Below are 20,918 nucleotides of genomic sequence, written 5' to 3'. Positions count from 1 at the left end.
GGACAAGAATTTTGCGTTCCAGATCATAGGGGACTAGAATGTGTGCCATATGGAGTGGCTAAAGCAGAAAACATTAATGGAATTCTGAGGACACTTGCCATTAATCCAAAGGTGAAAAGAAATGGGTTGTGGGGGCAGGGTGGGAAAAGATCATTGGAGTGAGAGGATAGCTTTTGTGGAAAAATGCTGACACAGGCTAATTGAATTTTAGGCCTGTTCGATGCTTTATAAATAATTGTCTATAGAAGTGCAACAATCATGGTTTTACTTGAGTTCATATTTGAATAACACAACTAACTGTAATTTAAGCTATTCTGTTCATTCTCCCTCTTAAAATAAATGCTTTTATTTTTCTGCCTTGCACCATCCCTGAGTTAAGGGTTTCCTTTTCTCAGGTCAGTTCTTGTGGCATGCTTGACTCAGCTGCTGCAAAATTCACAGACTTAAGTTCAGTTTTCTTTCTATCTGTAGGAAGGTGTCAATCGATATTCCAAAAATGGCTGTATTATGAAATCGTGTATTTACATCTTAGTAAAATTGATGTGGGGCAGTTTGTTTTAAACAGGTGATTCAATTGAAATAACCAATCTATTTGTACCAATTTCTGATTTAAATTTATTCCATACATTTGATTTATTCCATCACTGTTTATCGTATATGGGGCTTTCATTTCCATTTATCGCTATGTTTTTATTCAGGGGAAAGGACAATGAAGAACAGTAAGTAAATGGTATTGGTGTGGGAACAAGCTAGTTTAACTTTGACTAGTGGAGGGAGATTGACAGAAAGAGGAAGGCAGCAGAACATAATCACATTTTAAGAGGGTTTCTCAGCTGGAAGGAAAAACTAAATTGTAGCTTTTTTGCTTTAAATATTTGTTGGCAAGGCAATTCTTAAAATGTTTAAGAAAAAATGGTATATGTTAATCATGTGTTGCATTTCAAAACTGTAATAGCATAATTATTTCTACCCTAACAGCATTTGCAGTAAGGTTTGTCAACATTAATTCATGGAGAATTAAGGCAACATTTATGCTGTGATCTAAGTTTTTTTGAGAACTAGATAGAAATTTCCAAAATTCGAATCATATGGGAACTTTTAGAGCCAGCAATGAGAGAAGGCATTCATAATTTCAGGGCAAACTGAATTCACACACTTCTGAAATTTTCTGGAATTCTGTTTAGAGTACACCTTTTTAGTCTCTCAAATAAAATATATGTTGAGTATATTGAGTTGATTGGTGGAAAGGTAGTTCTTCATTAAGTGTTGCCAAAATGAGTTAACACATTGGAAGGCTTAAACATCAGAGATTAGCTAGTTATGTGCATTATGCAAAAAAGGACCAATATTTGTTTATAGAACTGTGTTGGTTTCTTAGCAACTAGCCACTGATATTGTACTTAAATAAGCTTTGATACAGCTGATATTATTACCATATTTGAGAAAAGATTCCTAAATTAAGCACTTTCATTTGGTATTGTTGCGCTTTGATTTTGAAATGATTAATGACTTTTTTGAAGGCAATTGAATTATTTTGTCACCTCAATGTAGCTACTGTAAAACAGTTGGTATGTCACAGTTGGTTCCTATCTACTCTTAGAGGCAGTCTTGTTTGAGTTTCAAGGAACCAAAATCTCAAGTACCATTTTCTTGAGAACTGCTTGTCAGAGAAGAAAAACATTGTCACATTTAGCTGAAAAGATGTTGTGAGTTGTTAGTATAACAAATTTAACTGTGGTTACCTATATGTACAGAAAAATCTTATTAGAGTGCATAAAATTTTTTAAAAGAAGTCTCATTCCTACAGGTATTTACTCCAGTCATTGCGTTGATATTGTATGGAACTAACTATACTAACAGTGAGTGATTGTTCATCTGAAATTTTGACATCCTTAAGATGTATTTGGATTAAAACTTTTTTTTTCCTTGTTTTTAAATCTTGATCCTTTTTAAAAAAAGCTTTTTATATCAGTTTATTTGTCTTTGTTGCAGGCTTATGAGTGGGCCCTAGAAGGTATGCGACACCTTGCATGTATCAGCATGGATGACTGCAGTTCACCAGAATGCTGTGGGTCAGTTGTGAAATATCTGGAAAATCAGCAGCAGCAGCATCCTGAAATTAAAGATGTTGAGTTTCAAGAAATGAAGGAATTGGCATGCGAATTGAAAAGTGAGAAGGGGATTAAACAATGGAAATTTGCTTGGTCCAAATGCCAAGAGACAAAGCTTATATTTGAAAAGAAGCTGGAGACTGCATTGCGAACAAGGAAGTCATTACCATCAGACTATAGGCTTTCTGATTTTAACACTATAAAGAATGAAATTGTTAACATAGGACAAAGGCGGCATTCAGATGGAATAGGGCAAAGATTACAGTGTGAAAGGGGTTTTGCAGGATCCAGCAGTGGTAGTTGTTTACTCAACAGGTCAACACATTGTGGAATGTGGCAGAGAGACAGAAACTCGTCACAATCTTCAGGCATTTGTTACAGAAATATAAAACATAAGGATGATTTTGTACCAGAACCTATTCTCAGCAAAAACTCTAAGCCAGGTTTCCAAGGCTTTGATCAAACAGGAACAGGGAGAACTTGTGCTCCTGCTCATACATCAACACCAGAAGCTTGTAGACAATTGCATAATATCTCTGATGAAGTATACTGTCATAGTGATGTTGACTCTTCTTGCATTGAGTCTAGATGTCTCTTAACACCAGATCCCCAGAATCAACATCTCAAAAAACTGTTACAGAAAGCACAGAGTTTTGACTCTTCACCCAGTGATACTCACAGGTATAATTCATGTCAAAGAACTTACAGTGAACCTCCAAGGCGTGGAAACACAGGGGTATTCATTAAAGGGCTAGAAGTGAGCAGCACTGAACTTAATGATAGACCTTGTACCCCCAAACAACAAGCTTTGTTTGATTGGACTGGAAACCAGACAGAAAGTCACAGAAACTATAATGCCTTACAAGAGACAAAGACGAAGGGCAGGTGAGTATTATTTTGATCCATGATTATTTTAATTGTGGGCTATTTAACTGAATAATGTGGAAATGCCGTATGTATCAAACTGTTGCAATGGTATTTCAGGAATATGGAGAAAATGGTAACTAACCATTTCCATCCCTCTAGTTGGGAGGTAGAAATTGGATCTTGCTGCATCATTTTTATGGGCACAAGCAAGACCAATTTCAGAGACTAATTTCTTGTATTCCAAGAGTATCTAGAAGACTAAGCCATCTGACGCATTTGTTTAATGCAGATATAAACTCCTTACATATGTTGCCCTGCGCTTTTCCAGGTTGGAATGGGAAAAGCATGTGGACGTGATTAAAATTATATATTTTTTAAAGTCCTTGACCTTTCATCCAGAGAAGCAAGTGCTGCTGGCCCAATATCATTCCTCTCCCAATCTTCTTTGACTTTTAGCTTCAGACTGTTGTTAGTGAAGTAACCAGTGTGCAGCTCATCTTTATAAAATAGAAAGGTGCCTAATAATGAAACTGAAGCGCACAACCCAGAAAAGTATAAAGAAATTTCTACCTGACACCTTTAACCTGTTTAACCTAAAGTATGTGAATTGGAACAATGCAAGAATCAATCCGTAATCAATTCAGAATATATAAGTAAACATATACAGATTCAGCTGGAAAGCTTTAAATGATGAGTCTTTTACTGTGCAAACTATAATAGATGCTTTTTACCTCTTTGGGAGTTCAAAAGGGTTTCATCTGGGTACTCCAGATTCCTCCCACAGTCTAAAGAGGTGAACTGGCCATGCTAAATTTCCCATATGGACCTGCAATGTGTAGGTTATGTGATTAGCCATGGGAAATGGCTTACAGAGGTAGGGGGGGGGGGGGGTGTGTGGATGGAATGCACTTTGCAGGGTCGATGTGGATTTGGATTGAGTGGCCTGCTTCCACTTTGCAGGGATTCAATGATTCTGAGTATTAATTTGTATCCAAAATGCAACACCCTCTTGTAGCAGAGTAATAGACTTGCAAAATGTTCTGTTTATAATTTTGTTGGAAGAAATGCATTTGAAAAATATTTACTTTTTCTGATTATTAGCCATTTTTTTTCTAAGTGACAGCTTAATATTCAAGGAGCCTTTTCCCTTGGGTTATATCTATTCCTTGTTTTAAAATCAGTTTCTTCGTAGGATCACCACCTCTTCTTCAAGCAGGAATCTCATCTTGGACAGAAGGAAGCATTATTATTAGCAATGGTAGTGCCACACTTAACCTGGTTAGGAGCGATAGTGATGGTGATATTGTTTGTTCTGGAAGACTAGATCAAATTCAAGGAAGGTTAGAAGTCATATTTCAACTACACAAAGTTCTGATTATTTCACACTTTGGACTATTGTAAATGGTCTGACTGCATAGCTTAGGAAGGATATATTTTTAAGATATTTTTATATTTTAGAGTTATTTTTAAACAACCTGTTCAAACATGTGATGACACACTTGCAGAGCAGGTGGGATTTGAATCCGGATCATCCAGCTCAGAGTGGGGACACTACTTTTCCTCCACAACATCCTCATTTATTGGCCTTGGAGGAAGTGAAAGTGGATTAATGTGCATCATGTCTGAGTTAAACCTCAATGAAAGATTGCATAAACTAAGGTTATATTCCCGTGAATTTAAAAAAATGAAAATGATTTGATCAATGTTTTCAAGACATTAAGGGGAATAATTGGGGTTATTAGAGAGAAACTATTTTCGCTACTTGCAGAGCCTAAGGCTAGGAGGTGTAGTCCAAAAATTACAGTCGAATTATTGAAGAGTGAATTTAGGGCACTTTACGCACAAGGGGGATTGAGTTTGGAACTGTCTTCTGGAAATGGCAATTCATTACTAAGTAAAATGTTCATTTTAAACCTGAGATAGTGATTTTTTGTTTCTTTTTTCACTCTTGAGACAAGGACATTATTGGCTGGCCAGCATTTATTGCCCATGCCTAATTGCCCTTGAGAATGTGGTGGTGAGCTGTCTTGAGCCACATATTGTAGGCGGATCCATGATGCCCTTGGGGAGGGAATTCCAGAATTTTGATCCAGCAACAGTGAAGAAATGACAATGCATTTCCAAGTCAGGGCGGTGAGTGGCTTGAAGGGGAACTTGCAGGTGTTGATATTCCCATGTAACTGCTGACCTTGTCCTCCTAGAAGGAAGTGGTTGTGGGTTAGGAAGTCATGTATAAGGTTCTTCAACTTCATTTTAGGCTTCTTACCATCGTCATTAAATGCCAAATGAATATGTTAGTTATGACTATTTGTTTAAATTTTGTTGTTGAAAAGTCTGCCTGTTGCCTGTTAAATCTCAACTAAATATCTTAATGGAAACTACACAAGTTACTAAGTCAGGTATATCAGCTGTATAATTGAAAACATTGTACCATTGTGCCAAAATCTCTGTCAAGCATTAAATATAACCATTCTCAAAGACTTTGAATACATCTTGTTTCATCTGGTGCAGTAAGTACATTGTTCACAAATTATATAATCGATTTCAATGTGGGGGCCAACTGTAATATTTCTAAGTTTGCAGATGATACAAACTTGGTGAAAATGTGAGTTCTGAGGAGGATACAAAGATCCTCCTCAGGATGAGTGACTAGGCAAGAGCATAGCTGATGAATAAAATGTTAATAATTCTGAGAATATGAGTAGGAAGAAAAATATATCTTAAATTTTGAGAGGTTTGTAAGTGTATATGTTCAAAGGGGCCTAAGTGTCCTTGTTTATAAGTCACTGAAAGCTAGCATAAAGGTGCAGCAAGCACTTTGTAAGGCAAATGTTTTGTTAGCTTTTTCATTAACAAAAAAGTAGTTGCAGAAAGAGTGTGTTCTCTGGCCATGGTGTCTAGACTCTACTAACACAGTGTCAGAATAAAAGGCAAACCATTTAAGACTTGGGTGAGGAGGAACATTTTTTCTCAGAGATTAATGAATCTTTGGCATCTTCTACCCCAGAGCGCAGTGGAAGTTCATTCATTAAGCAAGTTCAAAACCGAGAATGATAGATTTCTAATTACTAATAATATCACAGGATGTGGAGATAATCACAAACTTGATTGAAGAGGTGACCAAGACAGAGTAATAGACGTTGTCTGCACAGACTTTAGTAAAGCCTAAAATAAAGCCTTCGACAAGATTCTGCATGGTAAACAGATTAACAAGGTTAGATCACATGGGATCCAGGGAATGTGAGCCAATTTGATACAAAATTGGCTTGATGGGCTTGATGGTGGGAGAGAGGATGGTGGTGAAGGGTTGTTGTTTGGACTGGAAGTTTTTAACCAGCAGTGTGCCGCAAGAATCAATGCTAGGTCCATTGTTATTTGTTATTTGTATAAACAATTTGGATGAGAATATAGGAAGCATGGTTAGTAAGTTTGCAGATGACACCAAAACCACCTGATGAAGGAGCGGCGCTCCGAAAGCTAGTGCTTCCAATTAACCATATTGGACTATAACCTGGTGTTGTGTGATTTTTAACCAAAATTGATGGTATAGTTGACAGTGAAGAAGATTATCTAAGAGTACAAGATCTTGATCTGTTGGGTCAATGGGCTGAGGAGTGGCAGAAGGTGTTTAATTTAGATAAATATAAGGTATTGCATTTTAGTAAGGCAAACCAGGGTAGTACTTAAACAATTAATGATAGGGGAGTGGTATCAAACAGAGAGACCTAGAGGTGTAGGTACATAGTTCCTGAAAGTAGCGTCACAGGTAGACAGCGTGGTGAAGAACGCATTTGCCATGCTTGCCTTCATTGGCCAGAGCATTGGGTACAGAGTTGGGACATGGTGTTGCAGCTGCACAAGACATTGATGAGGCTACTTTTGGCATCCTGCTTATAATTCTGGTCACTCTGCTATAGGAAGGATGTTATTAAACTGGAGAGGGTGCAAAAAGATTTGCAGGAATGTTGCTGGAACTAATGGGTTTGAGTTATAAGGGGAGGCTGGATGGACTGGGATGTTTTTCCCTAAAGCATAGAAGGTTGAGGGTCACCTTATAGAGGTTTATAAAATCACAAGGGGCATGGATAAGGTGAATAGCCGTGGTCTTTTCCCCAAGATAGGGGAGTCAAAGATTCGAGTGCATAGATTTAAGATGAGAGGGGAAAGATTTAAAAGGGACTTAAGAGGCAACTGTTTCACACCCGCTGGTGGTGCATACATGGAATAAGCTGCCAAAGCAAGTGGTGGCAATGGGTACAATTACAACATTTAAAAGACATTTGGAAAGTATGTGGATTGGAGAGGTTTAAAGTGATATGGGCCAAATGCAGGCAAATGGGTCTAATCTAGTTTGAAAAACCTGGTCAGCATGGATGAGTTGGAATAACAGATCTGTTGCCATGCTGTATCGCTTCATGACTCTAAATGGAGGACTATGACATGAATCAGTCATGACCTAGAAGAGCATACACTGTCAGAGGCTTTCTCCTGCTGCTACATTGCTAACTCAACTTTAGATTTATTAAACTGTCTTGGGTATTTTTAACAGTCTCTGGTTTATCAGTTGAGTTTGCGTATTGTTGGGAATACATAGTCCTTAAAATAATTACATGAACAAAGCTGGAAGAGATGGAAGGATTTGAACAATTTCTGGGTTGAAAAGAATTAACTCTGCGACCTCCTTAGTATTGAAAGTCAAAGGTTAAAGTGTGTCAAGGTACTGTTTATGTCAGATGACTTTGTGGACAGAAGACAAACTAAGGTTTTAAGAGAGACAAGAGATGTGATTTAAGACTTTAATTACTATATAGACTGGTTTGGAGGAGACCCTCTGCTGAAGGTTGCCTACAAGAGCCTCTGGTCTGGAGTCTTTTTTCAGTCTACCTGGATCTGTTATTGGAAGAAACAAACCTCAGACAGCTTATATGAGAATGCTAGATTCCCTCATATTTTACCCTCTTTTGAAAAGTGAGTAGAAACCTCAAAACGGGACAAGCTGAAAAAAATGTTCTCTTTTGCCAGGCTGAAGCACTTTTGAGAACCTGAGAAAATTTGAAATATCAGTATCTCTGAATCGCTCAAACTCTGAAAGCTGAACTGTTACTTCTATTCAAAGACTAAGTCTATCAATTTCCTTTCTGAACAGAAGTCTTGTGTGAAGGTTTTTCATCATTGTATAGCAGTCAGCTTTTCAATATTATCAATAGGCAACTTGGGGATCAATGAGATGTCATCCCATTTTATCCTTTGATTTTGGACTCGGCCCATGGGGTGTATTTTTCTTCCTTTTTAAAAAAATCTAATTTGTACAGAACTGTATCAGTTTGTTTGTTTTGTGAATGTGTTTGCTTGGGATTAAGAGGATTATGATTTAATTTGTGAATGCATCTTAATTGTTCATAGATTTTGTATTTGTTTAAACAATACATTTTGTTTCTAATAAATTTATTATTTTTACGTTTATTACATAATCTGGTGAAAGTATTTTTTGTTCTGGATAACAGCGATAAGGGGAAACAAAGTGACAATTTTGGTAACTAACTAAAACATTTACACTTTTGGTATTGTTCATGCAGCTATGAAACTTGATTTCCACTGAACTCAGTCTGTTAATTGTAACATGCATAGTCATAAGAGCTTAGATGCTTGAAGAAGCTGATTGTGTCAGATCCAACTGCATCCCCTGTTGGTGAGATGAAGGCTCAGGATTCTGCTTTCAGCCTTTTCCATTTTGAATGAATCATGTGACTTCCCTTCACCACATCCATAAATAGCATCATAGCTACATTATGGGTTGCAATCACTTGACAGGTATAGCCTTTCTTGTATTAATTAGTATATGAATCACTCCAATATCCACTGGGTGAATTGCAGACATTGTATTTGCTTTGTGGATTTACACAATTTTTAACTATGATGATTTTTCAGCAGAAGCTGGCCCTGAAAAAGGCCACTTTGCTGTTAATTCATTTATCGGGGAGAGACTTTCCAATCAGACATTACTCTGTTTTGTTCCCCAGTTGAGCTGTCTTAAACTGGGAATATGAATCTCTGCCTAATATTTTTCTGTATGCTGTTGCCTTTTTGTTTTCGAAAGAAAGCTAGTGTTTAACATAAGCACTGCACATGGAATAGCTTCCCCTATCATGAAATGCCATGATTCTGCTTGAGTTCAATTTATAATAAAACAAACCTTTGTTTATGTCAAAGTTGTTTTTAGGGCTATGAAAGGAAATGTCACGAATTTTTTCATCTATCCAATTTTCACCTTTTTTTCCTTCGAGGAGTATTACTTGCCTTTCCATGTTTGGATGTGTTTGCATAGTTTTGTAACTGATGATTTTTGATTTGGAAACAGTTGAGATTAGATAATGTGGGAAGATTTGTCATTATGATCTTTTTAAATTAAATTGCATTTGAATTGAACAGCAGATGTCACTGGTCTTGACCCATTTGTAATAAATATTCAATAATATCAATTCATAAAGTCCAAGTAAACATCTAGTTTTCTTTTATTAGGACTTACTCTTTGTTTCCTTTTAATTAGGTAATTCTGATTTGAGTCCAATAAATACAGGATAATAACAAATTTACATTGTACCTAAAATAACATGTGTGGACCACTATGTATACATTAGCGAAGTCTCATTTTAAATCATGTTAGGTTGAGCAGCAAATTTGATGGTTCAATGAAGTCAAATCAAGTGATCAGAATTTGATAAAAGCAAAAGGAGAAGAGCAACTGTTCCCTGTCTTCTCACCATCAAAACTAACAAAAATATATTTGGTTTGTGAAAGCCTTTTTTGGATGCTGTTAACGTATTTTAGAAGTATGACTCTCCTCAGAGTTAATGAATATATTTGTTGCTGCACTTTGCAATATACCTTAAAACACCCAAATTTGTCTTTCTCATTACAGTAAACTGAGGCACATAATTGATGAAATGGTGACAACAGAACGCGAATATGTGAAATCTCTCCGGTACATCATTGATAATTACTACCCAGAAATGGAACGTTTTGACGTTCCTCAGGATCTTCGAGGCAAACGCAATGTTATTTTTGGAAACTTAGAGAAGCTTTACAGCTTCCATAGCCAATATTTCCTGAAGGAACTGGAAAGTTGTGTTAACCACCCATTACGTGTCAGCCACTGCTTCCTCAGACATGTAAGCAAGCATTCAATTTGCAGTATATAGTTATATGACATTAACAAACTTTGGTCTGTTTAAATGATAATATATAGTTCTGAAGAAGGGTCACTGGACCCGAAACATTGACTCAAGTTTCTCTCCACAGATGCTGCCAGACCTGTTGAGTTTTCCACGCAATTTCTGGTTTTGTTTCTGATTTCTAGCATCTTCAGTTCTTTTGATTTTTTAATAATATATTGTGTTGGATAAAGACTGAGAAACACTCAGTGAGATTAGGAACTAAATTGACTTATTTGCACATATGCTCCCACTTAACAATGTCTCTAACAATCCTGACATGGTAGCTGTTCAAAGTTTCATTACTTGTTATCTTGGAGATCAAGTGTGCTGGAATCGTGGTCAGGGAGAGCAATGGAAGCAGTCAACAAAGATCTGAGGAAAAACTAGTTTATTTTCAGGTTGTTGAGTCAAGAATAGGTCACTATAGAGGAACCCTGATTATCCGAACGAGATGGGCAGGCACTGTTTCATTCGGATAATTGATTATTCAGTTAACTGATTCAATGCCTCTCCTCTGGGGCTTGGAGTTTTCTGTTAAGTCCGCTCCCTGTTCAGGAAACGAGGCAGCAGTACCCCCTCAACCCCAAACCTGTCCAAAACTGCCCCTCTTCTCCCCCACCTCCGCTCACACCCCAACACCGACCCCCTCTGGGGCAGCCGGACTGGACACCAACAACTGCTGCTGCCTTTGCGGGAGGGGGGTTGCTGAGTCTTCAAATAGCACATACACGCGTGCATACACATACAACATTTTACTGCAACTTTTTGACAGGTTCCACCTTTGCCCTGTACAGGACAATGTTGGAGAGATTATCTGGGGAAGGGGGTGTTGGGTACACTCCTGTGTAGAACTCCAGAGAAAGTGTGGGGTGAGAGAGAGAGACGGCGGCAGGTCGATCATTTAGAGACAGTGCATGGGCTCCCATCAATGTCCAGGACTGTTCTCAGCAGCATTTCAGTAAGCTGAATTCGTTTTAATTACTATAGACAAAAGTCGCAATCAGTGTTGGAAGCATGTCTTTGATGTAATGATTCTATCGGAACATCAAAATCTTCTTCGGATTATCCGATATTCAGATAATTGATATTCGGATAATTGAGGTTGCTCTGTAATTAGAAGTGTTCTAGTATATATTACTGAAAATTTAAACTAGTAATGAAAAATTTTGGTGTCAATCAGATTTTGTGTATTTGTTATATAATAAAGATAATTTATATAAATGTGGCATGCATAAGAAGTTCCCAAGAAAAGTTTCAAAATGGTGTATCTGATTAGTTATATTTATAGAGTGTTATAAATTTGATTTGTGTACTTGCTGAGTTCCTTGCTGATAGGTTGTTTTATAGTTCTCCATACTTTAATGAATGACGCCCAGTCAATCTGTGCTATATGAAAGACTTCTTCATTATGTGCTTTATGTACAGAAGACAACTTCTGTATTATATGCTTTCTATTTATCTCTTACCTACTATCACTTACCACTGTGTCTCCCTTGACTGGCATGTTTAATGTCATCAATTTTCTTAAGCTTAGTTTTTATTGATTCATTTTTTCAATCATAAACATCCCTGCACTAGGTTGGATGTGCCGGTTGCACATGACGTTATGTAGTTCTACCTAACCCCTCTTGCAGCTCCATGCATAATACCTGATGTCTACCTGACCTTAAACTCTCAAATACTGCAGATGTTTAAATTTTTTTCATTCATTGGAATGTGGGCATCAATGGGCCACATTTGTTGACAATGCCTAGTTGCCATTGAGAAGGTTGTGGTGAGCTACCTATCGAATCACTGTGGTCCATTTACTGTAAGTAGACCAACAATGCCATTGTGGAGAGAAGTACAGGATTTTGACCAAGTGACTCTAAAATAACAATGGTATATTTCCAAGTCAGGCAGGTGAGTGGTCTTGGAGGGGAACGTGCAGGTGGTAATGTTCCCATGTACCTTCTGCCCTGGATGGTAAAGGTCGTGGGTTCAGTTTACCGTTCTAAGATTGTTACACTTAAATTTTGATGAATTAAAAACTCTTTTTGAACTCAGCTCCTTGCTTTGTCAAGCCCCCACTTGCTGAAAATCAGAGAATGTATTTAACTGCCAATACAGTCAGTTCTCCTATAACACGATGGTTGCGTTTGTGAGCAACTCCATGTTATGAAAAATCACGCTTAAGGTGTTGGCACTGTAATCGTGTTACAGCCAACACATGTTTTAAAAGTTCGCCCAGTAGAAACAGTGTCCCCAATTCATCAATCATGTTACAGTGAATTTGCGTTGACAAAATGCGTGTTATAATTGAACGATCTGTATCTAGAAGATAAAGGCTTGTACTGTACCTTTTAGGAGAGAATGAATGCTGTTCTGAACTGAGACCTGACAAGCACCTGTGATGACTAGCTAGCAGTCTGAGAGTGTACTGGAAAATTGAGAATATGTAACATTTGGCTGTGATACCTGAGTTGGTTGCAGTTTTGACAACGGTTTGAATTTAGCCAATCAGTTTAACTGATCCCCCATGATACTAAAACCCAATCGAGTTTAAATTTAATGTTTTGCCAGCATTGAACCAATGAGATGATCCAGTGTTGGGTATATAAAAAAGGCAGGCATTTTGAAATTTGGATAGAGCAACTGCCATCAACATAGATCCAAGTAATTAGGGAACACTTTCTATCAAACGTACCTTTTCATATGAAACATATTTGCAGTAAAAAGAATTCCTGAATTCCTGAAGAAGGGCTTATGCCCGAAACGTCGATTCTCCTGTTCCCTGGATGCTGCCTGACCTGCTGCGCTTTTCCAGCAACACATTTTCAGCTCTGATCTCCAGCATCTGCAGACCTCACTTTCTCCTCAGTAATTTTACTAAGTGTCTCATTGAACAGTATATTGATATAGAGTTGGAGCCAGATAATAAACAGTTAAGCGAAAGGGGAGCTTAGATTTGTGAATAGTTGTTACTTAATGTTCATTTTTAGAGTTTAAAAATAAATTGATGTTATTTTCTTTAAATCGTGGAATTTAGGGAGTTCTCTGTCACTCATAGTTTAACAGATTACAAGGCGAGGCAAAGTGAGCTTTTCTGGATGTTTGGTTTCTGGGTGTTTAGTTTAATTATCAGAAGGTTCACCGCCGTGTTGTAACACTATTGCAGTGTGTTGCAAGCTTATGAGCAGGAAGCCCTCATTGCGTTAATTAGACTTCCTGATTTTGTTGCATGCCCAAAAGTGTTCTTTCTCAAATTCAGAAGGCAGTGAAATGAACAGTTCCTTCAGTTATTAAACAGCATGTAGATACATGCACAAAAATAAAATGCGCATTAGCAGGGACACAATGTAAATGTTATCGTAGTTGTTAGCTAACTATACTTTCTTCGAAGATGGAGTTATGACCAAGGTTAAGAGGAAGGAATTGGCTCCCCTCTTTTTAGGCCCTTCTTGGTCCGCCACAACAAATATATTTTTATTTACTGTTTTAGTATATAATTTTCAATATAGGAACAAGAGTAGACCATTCAGCCCTTGAGCCTGTTCTACCATTCAGTGAGATCATGACTGATCTGTGTCCTATATACCTGCCTTTGTCCTATAACCCTTAATACCTTTTCTACACTCTAGATATGAAAGTCAATATTGCTTTAGCTGCTTTGCTTATTTTCTGCATCTGCGGTAACCCACAAATTGCTGCCTGCTGTTTAGAAAAAGACCCGCATATTCATGCTCTTTGTTTCCTGCATCGAACTCAATATACTACTTCCAATCCCATGTACTTTAATTTTACATGTCAATGGCTTATTTGGGACTTTATCAAAAGTTTCCTGCAAGTCCAAATAAACCACATTTGCTGGCTCCCCCTCATCAACTCTACCATTTACATCTTCAAAGAATTCCTGTACATTTGTCAAGCATGATTTCCCTTTCATAAATCCATGCTGACTCTATCCAATCCTACATCTGTTTTCCAAGTGCTCAGCTGTTAAATCTTTTATAATGGACTCTAGCATTTTTCCCACTGCTGACATCAGACTGACTGGTCTGTGATTCCCGGTTTTCTCTTTGCCTCCCTCCTTAAATATAGGAGTCATATTAACTACCTTCCAACGTGTAGGACCTGTTTCAGAGCCGATAGAATCTTGGAAGGTGACCACCAATGTATCCACTATTTCAAGGTCCATTTCCTTAAGTGGACTATCAGGGCCTGGGAATTTATTGACCTTCAATTACCTATTTTTCGTCAACACCATTTTACTAAGAATACTGATGTCCTTCCGTTCGTCTCTCTTACTAAATCCTGTGTTCCCCAGTGTTGCTTGTATATTATTTGTGTCCTCCATTGTGAACACAGAACCGCAGTATGTGTTTGGTTGGTCAACTATTTCTTTGTTTCCAATTATAAGTTCCCATCCTTCTGACTGTAAAAGATCTATAATTTTACTCACCAATCTTTTTCTCTTGATATATTGCGTATCTCATGTTGGTTGCCTTGGTTTGTCAGGTAATCGTGTAGCTATTTTAGGTCATTAGTGTCCTTTAAAAAAATCTTGGAGTGAATGAATGTCTCAGGTATTAAAGTCAAATGATAATCATTGAAAATTAATTGTGCATTTTCACTATGATTGAGACATTCACATAATATAAGCAGATTCCAATGCCCTAAACTGCAGTGTACAGTAGAAACATTTGTTTTAGTCATTCGTGGAATGTGGGCATCATTGGCTAGAACATCATTCATTGCCCATCTTTAATTTCCTTGGAAAAGATAGTGGTGAGCTACTTTCTTGAACTGCTGCAGCCTTTGAGGTATATGAACAGAGACTGATTCAGCATCTGATGGCTCATGAATGGTCCTGAACATGGTGTAATCAACACCAAATGTCCCCACTTTAGCAGCTGAAGATGGTTGAGTCTAGGACCTACCCTGAGAAACTCCTGCATAATGACCTGGAGATGAGATGATTGACTTCCAATAACCACAGTCATCTTCCTTTTGTGCTAGGTATTACTCCAAACAGCAGAGCGTTTTTCATGAATTCCCATCAATTCCATTTTTGCTGTAGAGTTCCTTGATGTCATATTCAGTTAAATATTGATGTCAAAGAGAATCACTCTCACCTCACCTTTTGGGTTTAGCTATTTTTCAGTTGTATGGACCAGGATGTAATGAGCATCAGTGAACAGGTTATTCCTAAAAAGTGCCATTTGGTACGAGTGTTGACATTACAATCCTGGGCAGTCTTCCACATTGTCAGATAGATGTCAGTGTTATATCTGTATTGAAACTAAGGGCACAGCTAGTTCTGGAGTGCAAGTCTTCGCCACTGTCACTGGAATGTTTACAGGACTCAAAGCCTTTGCAGCTGAAAAATGTGTTGCTGGAAAAGTGCAGCAGGTCAGGCAGCATCCAAGAAGCAGGAGAATCGACGTTTCAGGCATAAGCCCTTCTTCAGGAAAGCCTTTGCAGTATTCAGTGCCTTCATCTGATTCTTGATATCAGGTGGAGTGAATTGAGTTGGCTGAACATTGGCAGCATCTGTGATGTTGGAGAGCTCCAAAGGAGACCAAGATTGATCAACCACTTGGCACTTTTGGCTGAAAATAGGTTCAACTATTTATGCCTAATCCTTTGCACTGATGTGCTGGGCCTCCCTTGGAATAGTATGTGGATATTTGTGTAACCTCACCCCCTGTCAGTTGTTTAATCGTCCACCAGCATGCCATAGATGTGGCAAGAGTGTTGAGCTTAGACATGACGCATTGGTGTGGGACTGCTTACCCTTGTCTATCAATTACTGCTTGTAATGTTTTGAATACACATTGTACCTCCATAACCTGGCTGTCTTGGGGCTGTGATGGAGAATTTGCTAAACCACATGAAGTCACATGTCAGGGTCAACATGGGGGCTTTAAGCACCTTCTCTCGTATCCTTACCCCAACCCCTCTACATGGTCTGTTATTATACACAACCCATTGTTAGTCCCTGTTAATAGCTATTCATTTTCCTAGGCTGATCATTATCCATTCCTTTGTCTGTCCAACTCTTCTTCTGTCTCCTTGGGCTCTATCTCCACCTATCATTTACTCCTTAACCCTTCCCCACACCCTATCTTCTGTGTAAAAAACAACTTTTTCCTAGCTACCATCAGTTCTGACAAAGGGTCATTGGACCAAAGCATTAACTCTGAATTTTCTCTGTAGATACTGCCAGACCTGCTGAGCTTTTACAGCAATTTCTGGGTTTTTTTCTGATTTCCAACATCCACAGTTATTTCGGTTTTTATTTAGGCGATTTTTAATTCACTCATGGGATGTGGGCATCACTGGCTGGCCAGACTTTATTGCCTGTCCCTGGTTGCCCTTGAGAAGGTGGTGGTGAGTAGCCTTCTTGAATTGCTGCAGTCCATGTACTGTTCATAGACTTTCAATGTCATTAGGAAATTCCAGGATTTTGATTCAGCAACAGTGACGTAATGATGATACATTTCCAAGTCAGGATGGTGAGTGGCTTGGAGGGGAACTTACAGGTGGTAGTGTTCCCTGTATCTGCTGCACTTGTTCTCCTTGATGGGAGTGAGCAAGGTTTTGGAGGTGCTGTCTAAGGAATTTCTCCAGTGCATCTTGGAGACAACACACTGTATTACCGGTCATGCTCCTGAATGTTTATGCATTTTTAAACCATTCCTTCCTTTACTCCCATCGCTCTTCTCATATTCTGAAAGCATTAATTCATTCAAAGGCATTTCCCTTTTACAAACTTATATAATAACCCTTGATGATCTGTTCAACCATGGGGATATTGCATTTGTAGAGAGCTAGTGACCGTTCTCTTTGTCTATCTTCCTGAGCCAGTCTTGTAGTTTGATTTTTCTAATATGTCTTGGTATTTCTTTGATTAGTTTCTCTTGCGATATGACCTCTTGCAACTTCCATTCATTACAGCTATCAAATCTGAGACCAACATACAAGTTTTCTTCTGCTTCCAGGTTTAATATTAATGGCCAAAATCAATTGGTGCATAAATTGGGACTTGTGCTTATGCATAATGGATCATAAGATACCTTGGAGTCAATGCAGCCTGTCACATTGTATTTAACAAGAAATGGCTTTACGGTTACATGAGAACCATGTGCATGTATTATCTTAATTCCAAAGAGATGTCATAACTGTTACAAAGCCAGGCTGCCTGATAACTTTAATTTGTTTTTTTAATGAAAGGTGAAACAATACAAACAAAATAATACATTCTAATTGATATATTTACAGCATGACCAGTTTGGCATGTATGCATTGTATAGCAAGAACAAGCCCAAATCTGATGCTCTACTAGCCAGTCTTGGAAACGTATTTTTCAAGGTAAGCATTTCACATAATCCACAACATTTTTTCAGTTAAACTGGCCTTAGAAAACCATTACAAACAACTATATTAACCAGTTTTAAATAAGGCCAGTGGGGTTGACGATGATCTTTTGAAATTTGTCAATTTAAAAAGTCATATTTGATGATGTTGCACTTATGACAAAGGCTTTGAAACGTGTTTATTTGCTATCTTATCTTTCTTTTAGTCGGCATTGATGTTAATTTATTATACTCCAGTTTCCTTGAAGGAAATTATTTGTTTGATGTCTTCTCAACATACTGGTTTACTTCTGCTTTTTCTATTCTTTTAGCACAAGCAACTACAACTGGGTGATAAAATGAATCTAGCTTCTTACCTGTTGAAACCAATCCAACGGATGAGCAAATATGCCCTGTTATTGAAAGACTTGATCAAGGAGTGCAGTGAAATTCAGGAGCAAGAGCTCAACTACCTCAGAGCAGCAGAAGAAATGGTTAAATTTCAGCTTCAACATGGTAATGACTTGCTGGCTATGGATGCTATTAGGGATTGTGATGTAAGTCCACATTGATTCTTTGATTTCTTTGAAAATGGTACAAATGGAGTAAATAGTGACTGTTCATACTTAAGAGAGATTTTTATGAAGTTGCAGATGAAAGACTGTTGAATAAAAGTCGAAAATACCCAGATTGGAATAGAAACTAGGTAGGTGAGCACAATTTAAGCCAGTATTCAGAAAATGGTATTTCGGCCTTTATTGAGAGGGATTGAAGATAGAAGGTTTGGAATCATTCTGACTGCATAAATGATGGTAGGGTTACATATGGACAACAATGTGCAATTTTGAACTGTCTAGTAGAAGGGATATAAAAACCTTGAGTGGTCAACCTTGATTCACCAGGATGACACCAGGAATTTGGAATGGCTCAAACAACTAAAGCTATATTATCTCAAACTAAGATTTGATGTGAAGATTTTATTCTGGTTGTGCATCTTAAGTAGTTCATCACCTCTTCAATATTTCAGAAGGGGATTCCTAATATAATGATGTATGATGAAAAAAATTGATTTACGTAGCACCTTTCACAATGTCATAGCCTCCCCAGACAATAAAGTATTTTTGACGTATATTTACCTCAGTTGGCTAGATGGTTGAAATATAGTGCAGATTAACACCAGCAGCGTGCGTTGAATCTCTGTACTTAAAGTAGTTCTTAAAGAGTTATTTTCTTGCCTTGCCTTGCCTTGCTTTGTAGAGATATCATGGCTGAAGTTATGTTTATCAAGCAATGGGCAACAGGGACTCTACATAGAGGGCAAGTGTGGCTGTTTAGGAATCTCAATAAGTATTCAAATCTTTCAAGGTGTATGTTTTCGTCAGTGTCCATTAATACTTTAAATATTATTAGAAATGAGAATGGAAAGCTATTCTTTTTGCTGTCTAATTTCGAGTTAAATCTGTTAAGCCTTTTGGTAGTTAACAAGCAATGAAGTGTGATCTTGGGTAACTAAAAACTAAAAACAATTACAAACTAAAAGACAGTTTATTTCCACAAAAGATTATACATGTTTAGACATTAAAAATATTTTGAAATAACCTGGTTACAGGAAACTGATAAATTGGCATTACAAGTAATGTATTTAAATTTTATAAAAACAGGTGAACCTGAAGGAGCAAGGTCAATTGGTTCGTCAAGACGAGTTCATTATCTGGTTTGGACGCAAGAAATACCAGCGACATGTCTTTCTGTTTGAAGACCTCATTCTTTTCAGCAAACCCAAGCGGATTGAAGGTGGATTTGATGTTTATATCTACAAACATTCCTTTAAAGTAAGAAAATGAATATATTTCTTTCATATAAATGCAGTTTGTTACAAATGTGGTGTTTATAAGGTTACTAAATGTTGAGACTATGAGCTCTGTTTTGTATTATAGTTTGGGATGGTATCCTTAAATCTCTTTATCCTAAAGACGTTCTGTATCTTTAAATTTTTGGTAAACGGAGGAGGTTATTTGACATATACTAGACCATTTCTGACAGCCAACCTGGGTGATGTAATGATGAAAAATCAAGCTGTCTCTAATTATATTCCTGAGATGGAAGTGCTAGACATTTTCATCCGGGGACACTGGCAGCTGTTCTAAGTCCACATGAGAAGACTTCCAAGATGTAGATAGGTGTTCTCATATCAAGCTGTAGACAGTTGTGGTGGACTCTATTCCTTTTTACAGATGAAAAGGACTGGTGATCCAAGATAGTTATTTAACACTTCTAATTGGATCCAAAGTGAATGTGTTTCTTGTTGTCATGAATAAGAGTATAGGGGAAATGATTTTGAAATCAGACTGCAAGTTTCCCTGTCAATCCAGACATATTGCAGACGTAAAAGGCAGTTCCCGTTTTTGGTCTTGTGCAGTCTATAGATGACTGCGAGTTGAACAGCAAAAAAATAATGTTAGCTCCACCTGCCCTAAAACAAGGAAAATGCTGACTGTCATTTACCACCTGTAGGAGAAAGTGAGGTCTGCAGATGCTGGAGATCAGAGATGGAAATGTGTTGCTGGAAAAGCGCAGCAGGTCAGGCAGCATCTAGGGAACAGGAGAGTCGACGTTTCGGACATTAGCCCGAAGAAGGGCTAATGCCCGAAACGTCGATTCTCCTGTTCCCTAGATGCTGCCTGACCTGCTGCGCTTTTCCAGCAACACATTTCCATCTCATTTACCACCTGTAATATGGATGGAAGCTCATGCTCAGTTTGAAAATGGAGTCTGTGAGGAATTGGAGTTAATCCATGCTGAAAGATTTGCTTAGCTAGAGTTAAAGAGAGAGTCCCTGGGAAGTCTCTTGTAATTGAATATAGAATTGGAAAAGGAAAACAACATAAGCAAACCTTGGATGCTGTGAAATGTTTTGGATTGCTTCTAGGAGATTGGGCATCTGCATAAGAGACTGAGTAATGCAACAAAATTGGGGTTTTCAATTGTCATCAAAATTAGAAAGAGCTAACTTTGTTCAGTAGTTTAAAGCTACTAGCAGCAAGCTGGTGATGTTGTACAACAATAATGTCCTGTTTGCTAATAATTTAAATGGGAACTGAAACCTTTCTCAAACTGTTTCTTTTTTAAGATGAATATAGGTTATCAATAGCAACAAAAGTAGAAATTGCTGGAAAAGCTCAGCAGGTCTGGCAGCATATGTGGAGACATGGAGGAAGGGCCATTCGACCCAAAATGTTAATGATTCTGCCAGACCTGCTGAGCTTTTCCAGCAAAGTCTATTTTTGTTTTCGATTTACAGCATCCGCAGTTCTTTCGGTTTTGTTTTATAGATTATCAGTATAGTATTTAGTATATAATGCAATTAAAGCAATTGATAAACAATTGAA

At 37.8% G+C, this 20,918-nt stretch overlaps 1 protein-coding gene across 5 annotated transcripts in view; it reads left to right on the top strand.

Moving 5' to 3' along the window:
• plekhg4 (pleckstrin homology and RhoGEF domain containing G4) overlaps nucleotides 1-20,918 on the top strand; it is a 223,245-nt gene that overhangs the window by 180,946 nt on the left and 21,381 nt on the right. For all 5 annotated transcript variants that reach the window (XR_015759974.1, XM_087995955.1, XM_043707122.2 and 2 more), the window contains exons 14-18: nucleotides 1,993-2,996; nucleotides 9,898-10,147; nucleotides 17,456-17,545; nucleotides 17,862-18,086; nucleotides 19,191-19,361. Coding sequence is in view for 4 of the 5 variants with exons in the window: in XM_087995955.1 (XP_087852081.1) it covers nucleotides 1,993-2,996; nucleotides 9,898-10,147; nucleotides 17,456-17,545; nucleotides 17,862-18,086; nucleotides 19,191-19,361 (1,740 nt within the window). In the remaining variant the exon portion in view is untranslated. The remainder of the gene's footprint in view (nucleotides 1-1,992; nucleotides 2,997-9,897; nucleotides 10,148-17,455; nucleotides 17,546-17,861; nucleotides 18,087-19,190; nucleotides 19,362-20,918) is intronic.

Source organism: Chiloscyllium plagiosum, unplaced genomic scaffold, assembly GCF_037043375.1.
Source record: "Chiloscyllium plagiosum isolate Xiang-an unplaced genomic scaffold, Cpla_swu_hap1 HiC_scaffold_17, whole genome shotgun sequence".
Taxonomy (NCBI): Eukaryota; Metazoa; Chordata; class Chondrichthyes; order Orectolobiformes; family Hemiscylliidae; genus Chiloscyllium; species Chiloscyllium plagiosum.
Note: the sequence above shows the minus strand (reverse complement) of the source record. Positions and strands in the feature narration are given on the sequence as shown.